The sequence below is a fragment of the Primulina tabacum genome, chromosome 15 (genome assembly GCF_025594145.1).
Source record: "Primulina tabacum isolate GXHZ01 chromosome 15, ASM2559414v2, whole genome shotgun sequence".
NCBI lineage: Eukaryota > Viridiplantae > Streptophyta > Magnoliopsida > Lamiales > Gesneriaceae > Primulina > Primulina tabacum.
This window is the reverse complement of record NC_134564.1, coordinates 5,079,604-5,089,877: the sequence shown is the minus strand read 5'-3', so window position 1 is coordinate 5,089,877 and position 10,274 is coordinate 5,079,604. Positions and strand designations below refer to the sequence as shown.

Below are 10,274 nucleotides of genomic sequence, written 5' to 3'. Positions count from 1 at the left end.
CTTGCTTATGATACACAAAGGGACTGCTATGATAGAGTTACTAGAAGAGATGTTTTTCCACATGTTTAAGGGCCCGTAGGTGCATGTTTAAAGGCTGGACAAGACATGGTACCTTGATGAACGAAAATTGGGTTTCTATGGGCTAGGGTTTGCGTTTTTCATCCTAGGCGAGGGCGACTGCTCGCTGCTGTTTGGGACGTGTTAAAGGGTCCTAAGGGAGTCTAATCATGGTCCTAGAAGGGCTCTGTAAGGGCTAGAACGGGAGGATATAGGCTACTCGTGCGTTTGGGGTCGCTTGAGGCATGAAGGGGCGCAGGTTTAGGGTTGTGCTTGCATGGGCTATAGATTTGGTCTAAGAAGGGTCTAAGGGGCTCATGCAATTCCTAGGATGGTTATCCAGGTTGGTTCGGATAAGGGCTAGGAACGAAGGGGACGCATGGATTGTAAGACTAGGATTTGGTCGAGTATGGGCATAAATGTTCTGCAAGGTTCTACGCTTGTTCTATGGTTTTAAATGGTTTGATTTAGGGTGTATATGGTATGGTTAGGTGTTACTAAGATATGGTTCAAATTTGGTAAGTTTTGGTTAAGTTTTGGTCAATACGGGCTAAAACCAAGACATATGGTTAAACTTTAAATACGAATTGTGAAATTAGTCGAGGAGCTAAGTTTATGTCTAAGAAATATTTATGAGTATATTTTAAGGTGTCATGTTAAGTTTGGATAGATTTGATTCGTCGTTTTAAGGTCTAAGGATAAATTTGAAAAGTTAGGGTTTCAGGGGAAAAACGATCATTTTACACCTGAAATTGTTAGACGTCCTGACAATGCCCTGAATGCTGTAATAAATGTTAAAATGTTTACTTAAATTGTTTATGGAATTTTATTATAAAACGTTAATGCTACAAGACATGTTGCATGCTTGGTTTAAAAGAAAAATTATTTATGTGTGCATAAATTTTAATAAGTAATGAAAATATGAAAAGTTGAAGGAGGTGAATTGATTGTGACTGATACGATGATATGTAAGACCAATGCTCGGTTGACGGGTGAGAGTGTCACTGATGTCCCCGTCGCCCGGTATCGTGGTAATACGTTGATGGATACATTGACCTACAGCTAATACGAAAGTCACAATTGATTATCTGAATTCAATAAAAAGGAAAACATATATGTATATGATAAAAAGAAAAAATATATATATTATGAAAGGAAAATGTTTAAGTTTATGCATGTGTATGAAAATCTATTTTCTTTAAAAGTATTTTCACTGTTGCTTGTGAATGTATATGTATTACTTGCTATCATGGTTAAGGTTTGCTGAGTCAATAGACTCACTAGGTGTGATCGATGCAGGTGAACATGATATTGATGGGGGATTTAATGGTTGAACTAACTGGACTAAAGGTGCACACGACTTGAGGACCGTCGTTAGTTTTCCGCAAAAATTATGTTTATGATTTAAGTTTACGTTAAAGATTTTGTGAATTTTATGCTTTTGAGAGATTATGATGTTTATGATTTATTTTGGAAAAATGTTAAATTTAGCTTTGATTGACGTTTACTATTTTATGTTTTGCATACGTTCTTTTGGATTTTCAAATAATAGGATTGATTGGGTTATTTTAAATGGTGCAAAAGTATTTTTAAAAATATATCTATGTATGTTTATTTTCAGCCGAAAGCAAAGGACGAGAAAATAATTTCTAGTACATTTTAAATAAAAATGAGTAGTGGACGTTTTATATACACTTGTAATTATTATTCAAATTAGATTTGCAGTACCTCCGTGGACGTAGCTTATATTGGATGAATCTCATAAATCTTTTTGTTTTTGTTGATTATTTTAATTCCACATTTCGGGTACAATGTTATTGTCATGATTCCAATTGCTTCGATATATTCCATGTTGAGAAATTTATTTCGAATATAATTTGTGAATAAACTCCAAAGCACGTTTGTAACGTTTTCTTCCCTCTCTTTAGTCACATGGATATGAAAAATTTCTCTTAGGATACAATGAAGATATTCTGTATTTTTAGGTGATTAAATCAAATCAGAATCCAACAAAACAAAATTTTATCTTCTTGATTTAATGATGACATATATATAAAAATGAAAATTCGATTCAAAACAGACGCGACTTTTTATCAAACATTACACCCTTTCATGAAAACCAATCATAAAACAAGGTGTTGTTTCCAAAGAGTTGCCTTACCCCTTGTGAATGATTGTGTGATTTCTAAAGAGCTTTTGGAGGCGTTGCCCCCAAGCCCCACGAGGTGGCTCTGCCTCCTCGACCTCCGCGACCTAATCGAGTCAGTTTTCTTTAATGATTGGTTCGAACAAGAATTTGGTAGTTCTAGAATATCAGCCCGTCTAAAGGATAAGACATCAACCCACCAAATTATACGTGATTTTGAAAACATCCATAAACTAATTAAGTGTAATAAGCACCTATACAAAGTTTATAAGAATCCCAACAAATTTAGAAACACAAAGACTTCTTGGAAGAAAGGAAAATCATGACATACCTTGAAGCCGGTGGTCGCCAATCAGTGCGTCGTCCAAAAAAATGCACGACGGAAAAGCCCTCTTCTGATTTCAGAATCGTCAATCTTCTTCACCTACCCAGTTTTGTCATCTTCTCTTATGCTGAGCGTGAAATGGGTCTGCGAACATAAAAATGTAATTTTTTAAAATTTTATTTCAAATTTTTTTATTACCCGGCAAGAAAACGTCTTTTGTTTCTTATTATTCTTCAATGTGCATGGAGGAAATCATTTTTATGTTGTTTTAATTGAAATAATTATTATCACAATATAAAAGAATTGCGTTGAAATAAAATAATAGAAAAATTGAGTTGAAGTGAGAGACTGCATTACCTAGTGGAAGATTGGGAGATGAAACCTCATGCAGTTTCTTGCAATGGACAAGTGAAATGCAATTAATTTTTTTTTTTTTTTTATTGTGCCCAATAACTAAATGAAAAGTATTGTATTGTATACATATAATTTCTTATTAATGTAATCAAATAGTTTTTAAACAAGTCTGAAACTTAATAAAAATAATAATTTATAATTACTATTAGTACTTTCTCTACGTGTCATAATATAATTTTTGAGTAGGTATCTTGTGAGATATAAATACGTGAGACGAGTCAATCATGTCCATATTTACTATAGAAAGTAATATTTTTTCATGGATAACCCAAATAGAAGATTTGTCTCACAAAATTGACCCACGAGACTGTTTTACAAATTTTTTTGTGATAATTCTTATGAGAACGTGTCTTTTTGTTCAGTTCAAAGTTTACTGATAATCAAATAACCTATTATTTTGGTCACCCCTTTATTGTATGCTTCCTGACTCCGAATTTTGGAATGCCCAACATCACAACTTACCAAGCTAATGGGGAATAGTCATGTAAAGGGTTGAGTTCGGTTCGAAATATTCAAATATATTTGCAAACTATTTGAACTATTGTTCGAAAATAAGTACTCGAAAGAGTCGATATTTATTTTTCAATATATAATTGAATTATATTAACAAAATATTAAAGTTTGCGAGTAACTACTAACTTGCGAACTATCGAATAAAATAATTTGGGTTCGAGTTCAACTCAAAAATATTTTAACATGCTTGAATATATATCAAATTTGATAAACTCGAATACAAATCAAATATATTTCGAGACATCTCGAAAACCTCATGGATGGACCTTTACACCCTTGTTCACCGGTCACCCCATTGGTAAGTTTAAAAAATACTGGGCTCCGGAAACGAAAACAAAAGAAGCCCATTTGAAGTAAGGCCCATTCGAGCCCATTGTCAACGATTCGAAGTCCTGTATAAGGCCGTTCAGTTCAAATCTTAGCACCAGCATTGATCAGCGCTCATACGTACGGACAATCGTGGTTGTGGTCGCGCCGCCAGTGACGGCTTTGTTATTTCTTCGACTGGAGGTGCGGACTACCTTTAATTTTCGTTTTTTTTAATATTGTCGTTTCAATTTTTATTTTTTTTTGCTTCGAATTTGATCAACAATTTTATCAGCTCCACTTTATGTATTTTGAACTTATGATTTCCGCGCAGATTTTTTTTTTATCAACGTCAAACTCCTATTCCACCCATCTAGGCTGTGTGTTTCAGTTAATTGTTTCAGAAATTTATCCAATTCCAGTTCCTTAATTTGCAAATTATTGATTTATTTTAGTTTCTGTTGCATATGCTTCTGTTTTTTTTTTCTTTTCCCTTTTGCTGTTTGTTTTCTAGTGATTGTTTTTAATTGTTTTTCTTAGATGACTTATGTTTTAAATTTACAACTTTTATGTGCTTAATTCAGGCCAAGAAAATCTGTGTTTATTCCCTTGAGATATTGAGTTGACCTGTTTGGCGGTCTGCAGAAGAGTATACTGGTTAAACTGAGAAGGTTGAAAGTTTTGATATCGAACTTCTAAGTCGTCCTTTCATTCTATGGTTGCAAGTATCCTAACGAAGGCCTGTATTGTTGCTGCGAAAGGCTTACTAATCTTACGCACTTTTTTTCCGTATGTATGTTAAATGCCTTATTTGATTTTTTGGTGATATAGATGTTGAAGTCAACCATTATGCTGTTTTAGGCTTGCCAACTAGAGAGGAAGGTGGCAAAATTTCAGAGGAAAATATTAAGAAAGCATCCGGATCGAAGGTTAGGGAGTTGCACAGACAAGATCACCATGACCCTAATGCACATGTTGAATTTCTAGAGATTCAAACTTCCTATGAAATGTGAAGGATAAAAATCTAGGAAGTAACATCATGATCTACATCTCATAAAACGAAAGACACTTTAACATCAGGAATTCCTCAAAGCATTCCAACAAAAAGGCAGCTGCTACTTCAACTTTGAAGAAATATACCGTGCATTAATAGTTCTAAGAAGAAAGGATCAGCTCTTTCTGTAATGGTATCTAAGAATGTACTGTGAGTTATTTTCAAGTCTCAATTCTATTTTGATTGTATTTTTATGTGATTCTTAGAGGGGAATTTCAATCGGCAGGTTGCTGGTATGGAGAACGTGTACTGTGATGTTTCAAATGCTTTCCTGGTTTTGCCTCTTCAACCTTCTATTTTTCGGTAATGAGATAAGGAGTCTGTAGGTCCATAGTTTGTTGGTGCTGGATACCAGCCATTTGCAGATTCTGTGCTGGATAAAATGATGAAAAGGTTAGCACTAGCTTCAATTTTTCCTTCTTTTCTCCTATAAAAATTTGCAAGATCATCAGTCCTTGCTATTTTTTTAGTTGTTTAACTTTAATGGTATTTGATGTTTGCACTGAAAGTGAGGGAATAATTAAATTCAGTTTCATAAATTTTCAGTTTGGATAAATCTGAAAGTCTCAAAGGATATTGATCTTCCTTTCTCCTTTTGTTTTAATTTTTTCTGTATGAAATTATACCATCTTAAATTAGGAATTATGCATTCCATTTTCTTAGAGCTTATTTTAAAAAACAAAATTTGCTGGCATCAGTCTGGTGGACCCATTTTTGTATGATTTCTTACTTGTAATTGTCTTCAAAATGATGACACTTATTGCACATTGTGACATGTTTAGAAGAATGTCTTTGGGGTGTGTGTAATAGAGAAACGTGAAGTTGGGGCGGTTCGAGTTGATGGTCAATTATATGCTTTTCTTCTCTGACTTGACATAAGGAATGTTTAATTCTCTAGCACTCTAGTTTGGGCTTGTACCTTATGATTGGAATGTCAATCCTTATTTGTCTTGTCTTGTTGTAGTTTAGAATGATTAATTAATAGCCGTAAGTCACATTTCTTTTTTAGTTGTTGACAAATTCTTAACATTCATCCCAACTTGGTTCTTTGGTGACATGCTGCTTAGAAGCCAAAATGCTTCATTAACTTATCATGGATGAGACTGAAGATGGACTTGGTTCTCTGTTTTCTAAAAGGACATAGCTACTTAGACTTAATTCTCTATCTTGTAACATTATTCTTCTCTGTATTCTAGCCATAGGCGCATGCACTTTGGGGATTGGCCTAGCCATTTCTCTGGAGCAGAACACCTTTATTAGGAATTTTTTTTTTTAACACAGTCAGCCTCTATCTGAATTATTGGAAGCATTCGTCAGGCAGAAACACCCAATGGAAATTTTTTATATTATGTTAAAACAGGACAATCTTTTGGGGTTTTATAGCTGTTGAGTCAGAGTGCTGTGATAAATTGTGTTCTTGCAACCATCATGGCAAAGGTGATTTATGGGTTTGTAAGTTATGAACTGATTGTTCATTGAAGGCTTTGATAGGTTTCTCCAGTTTCTTCATATGCGTTCACTTTTGAGTTTCTTTTCCCTCTCAAACACATGCAGCTATGTGTCATATATCACCATAAATTGGTGAGACTCCTTCCAGATTTATTTAAGAAACAAATGTTTCCGTTCCCAAGTTTCATACTACTTAAGGCTGTGATTGGGATTTTTGATTTTCTGTTAAGTGTTTTTCCCCCTCTTTTTCTCGTTATTTTTCTCAAAATCTGTTTTAATTCTTCATATATTAAAAGTAAAGCTTTTTAGGTTCTTTAATTTTTTAGCGTAATTAGGAAGAAAGAACTTAATAAAGAATTTAATGTTCTCGTTAGCACATCTGCTGTGCGTTAAATTTTTTACACTACTGTTTTTGAATTCCCGCACTTCTTCTCTTTACATTATTGCGCTGACATTGAGATTCTTGGATGATTTGATTAATTTTCGCAGCCATTTCTACTCTTTTCCAATTTTCTATCCGCCTCATCTCCACTTCATTAATTGAGGAATCAATCTGCGATAAGCACTTGGAGTACAAGTTTGGTTCCATTTCTTCTAAAATTTCTTTCACGTTTTCAGTCAGCTCTCGCACGCATCTGTTCCAATGCCATTTCAGGTTACTCTCCATTCCTTTTACTACAATGGGAAATACGTCATCTATTGCTTCAGATGCCATCTTCACAAATTGCTCATTGTTCCAAATGTAGAGTGCACGTTCTGCAACCTGCATCCAGAAAATGACAGAACACGAGATCTATCTGGTAACCGACTTAAATTCCGTACATGTTTTCTCTTAGATTCTGCTACTTGTCGCGAACTAAGAATAGGATGAGGGAATTCAGAGAAGTGAAGATATACAAAACACTTGTAGGTTACGCTGGTTAAATGAATATAATTGCTTCAATGACCTAGTAGAAATTATTTTGTTGCATGTCGTAGGAGTTAAAAATAGTTGCAAGAATCAATCCCTTGGTAGAAACATTCAGGACAAAATAATTTGGAACACAATTTACCTGTGAATTCCAACTGTTCGAACACTTTGTTATCTGTTTACACAAAGGCAGTGCAAGAATCTTATACTGTCCAGGACCCATGTTTTCCACTAATTCTTCCAACTCCCCTATGAGTAAAACTTCCTTCGGACAATTGGTCCGGGGCCAATATCTCAAAATACCTTTAACCACAGCGACCCCAAGCATTGGCTCCTTCTCCACAAATTGGTAGACACAGTAAGCCAACTGCCTGTGGAATACCTGCATAGCTTTCAGCCTGTGCAAGGGAATAAGCACTCTCGTTAAGAAAACCTTGTGCTCTTCCTTCAATGGAATGCTAAATCCATTGATTATGGTTCCCCAAATCTCCAGTAGATCACCAATTCCAGAGTGTCTCTGCTCTGTGTCAAAAATGTAGTTCAACAAAACATCATTCATCGCTTTTCTCATGAATGATCTCGAGGAGAGGAACTTAGAATAAATCTTGTGGAACACATTCTTCAAGATTTCTCGTTCCCTCGGATCTTCAGACTGGAAAAGATTGAGCAAACCAAGAATGAAAGGATGATCTATGTATTCACTCAGCACCTTAGGTTCTAAGCTGACAATCAGCCATAGGAGGATGTCGTATGCTATTTGTAGGTGCAACCAGGCAGCTGCAGGTGTCGCAACAAGGTCATCATCATCAGGCAAGATGCTGATGATACAAGCAGCATTGGGTGGAGGGAGGTGCCTGAAGATGTTAACTGATATCATGGTAAATAGGGGCGGTAGGATTTTATTAGGGACAAATTTTTTCCACGACTTGATGATGGAAAGAAGGTTTATGAGTTTATCACGCTTAAGATCATGTTGCGAAGGAGATTCAGCAGGATCGTTGAACGTATAAACATATGAACAATAAGAAATCAGAGATAGAGTTTCATCATAGTCCAAACTGTTATGTGCCTGCCTGCTGGAATTGTGCCTGGAATCAATATCTAGAAGACATTTTAGAGTAGGTGTTCTTTGGTTTGGATAAGCTTTCGGACTGCTACGTTGAGTACCCATGTTTGGATACACCTTGAGGAGGTTCCGCTGAGCGCCCATTCGCTTTTCTCGTCTATGCTCGAATCAAGCTCAGGGAGGCGAGAGAATGCTGGATGTGTTTTTTCCTGCGTTATATATTTCTTTGGTACTGAGGACAAAAACGGCGATACTTCTCATGGTATTATTGGAGAAACCAATGTCGATGCCCTGCTGAAGCAGGCAGAGACACATCACTTTTTTAGATCTTTTTTATGAGTGCTAGTTTTTCAAAGTCTCATTTAGATGAAATCCACACAGATATTTCAAATTTTTAACTTGGCCTGGCGGCTGGCCCATTGTTCGTTTCGCCGGAGAATATTAGGTGAAGAAAACGTGGTACAAATAAAATAATGGAACTAGGGTTGGCAATAGGATCTGACCTATTTGGGGCGGGGCATGAATATTAAAAAAATGACAAAAATCTGTGTGAAACGGTCCACGGATCGTGTTATGCGAGACGGATCTCTTATTTGGGTCATCCATGAAAAAATATTATTTTTTATACTAAGAGTATTACTTTTTATTGTGAATATCGATAGGGTTGACCCGTCTCACATATAAAGATTCTTGAGATCGTCTCACAAGAGATCTACTCTTAAAAAATAGTCTCATGTCATGTGTTTTATTTATTTTGATCTTAACGGGTACGAATCGAATCTGGTAACCTTACATGTTAGGGTTTTAATACGAATATATATTATACTAAATTTTTTTAGGCATCAATGATTTTAGTAATGTATATGTATGTTTTTATATTTTATTAAACTCAAATGTTAAATACATTTTTTAATTATACTTAATAGTAAATTATATTATTTAACAAAATTTATATCGTTTCTTATATTTATTTACAAATAAAGATTATAGCCTAAAAAGTATATGGACACATCTTACAATGTTTGTTGATGAAGAGGTTGGATCTCAAAGATAATGTTTTGATTAATTAATTTGATTGAGTTGATTTTATTATAAGAGCCTCAATTTACATTACTTTGTTTATTCTTTGTCGCGTGTTAACTAAAATTAGATATGTCAAATACTAATATTATTATTATTATTTTGATAAATTAGATATATCAAATATTAATATAATTTTTTGTACGATCCAATGAGTCCAACCTGTTATGGATTGGATATAAGTTTAAATTTTTAATGAATCGAGAAAAATACGAGTTCTTACAAATTTTAATGGCTCGAATCCCGGGTCGATAAGAGCTGACCAATTGTTTGCTCTAAGTTTTGTTCATTCTTTTCATGCATTTACATAAGATCTGGCCAAGGGCTGAGTCAAACTCGGACCTGAACTAGAACCTGTCTGTGGTCAACGGGTTGGTTAATCGGGTCAATGGGTTTGATCGGAACTATCTTAAGGCGGTCCGGTTAGGGGTTACGGGTGTAAAACACGTCGACATATCAGGTTGGACGTGTTCGACTCGGCAGGTCGACCAAATTATTTTAACTTTTAAAGTTTTTTCAATTTCTTTTGATAATATTAGTGTAAATACATTTAGTATTATCGAGTTTATTGAAATATGTAAATCATCACTAGGTGGTAAAATTTTGATATTAGGTGCACACGTCATTTTTTAATTTCATTTATGGACACATCCTCAGGTTATTAAGTTGAGGGGCAAATTTTGCAAAATAAATAATATTAAATCTAAATGATTTACACGAGACGTTCCAACTAGTTGGAACTAACATATAAATTTTTATTATCGTCTTTTGAATATAAAAATTTATGATGCATATTTTTTCATCAATACATTAAAGCTCGTGATATTTATTTGTTTTAAAATCAATATTTGTAAAATTTTAATTTTTTAACAATACTAATGACAATTATTCACTGTTTATTATCATTTTTTTCATTTAGTTTTAACACATTGTTGCAAAGTTGTATATATTTTT

General features: G+C 34.5%; 1 protein-coding gene and 1 long non-coding RNA gene across 5 annotated transcripts; one reads left to right on the top strand and one right to left on the bottom strand.

Moving 5' to 3' along the window:
• The first annotated feature begins 3,803 nt into the window (after positions 1–3,803).
• LOC142527018 (uncharacterized) lies at positions 3,804–7,231 on the top strand. 4 transcript variants are annotated; one of them, XR_012815376.1, is made up of 6 exons: positions 3,804–3,965; positions 4,346–4,432; positions 4,593–4,948; positions 5,042–5,208; positions 6,883–6,919; positions 7,011–7,231. It is a non-coding gene; the product is annotated as an uncharacterized LOC142527018 (long non-coding RNA). The 4 variants fall into 4 exon arrangements; XR_012815377.1 differs by having other exon boundaries at positions 5,024–5,208; XR_012815375.1 differs by having other exon boundaries at positions 4,593–4,960.
• Positions 5,208–9,803, bottom strand: LOC142527017 (serine/threonine protein phosphatase 2A 57 kDa regulatory subunit B' beta isoform-like). The gene is made up of 2 exons (XM_075631720.1): positions 7,317–9,803; positions 5,208–7,027 (listed from the first exon to the last, which is right to left on the bottom strand). Exons 1-2 carry the CDS (start codon positions 8,382–8,384, stop codon positions 6,668–6,670), a joined length of 1,428 nt encoding a protein of 475 aa, XP_075487835.1. The 5' UTR covers positions 8,385–9,803; the 3' UTR covers positions 5,208–6,667.
• Positions 9,804–10,274: the final 471 nt, after the last annotated feature.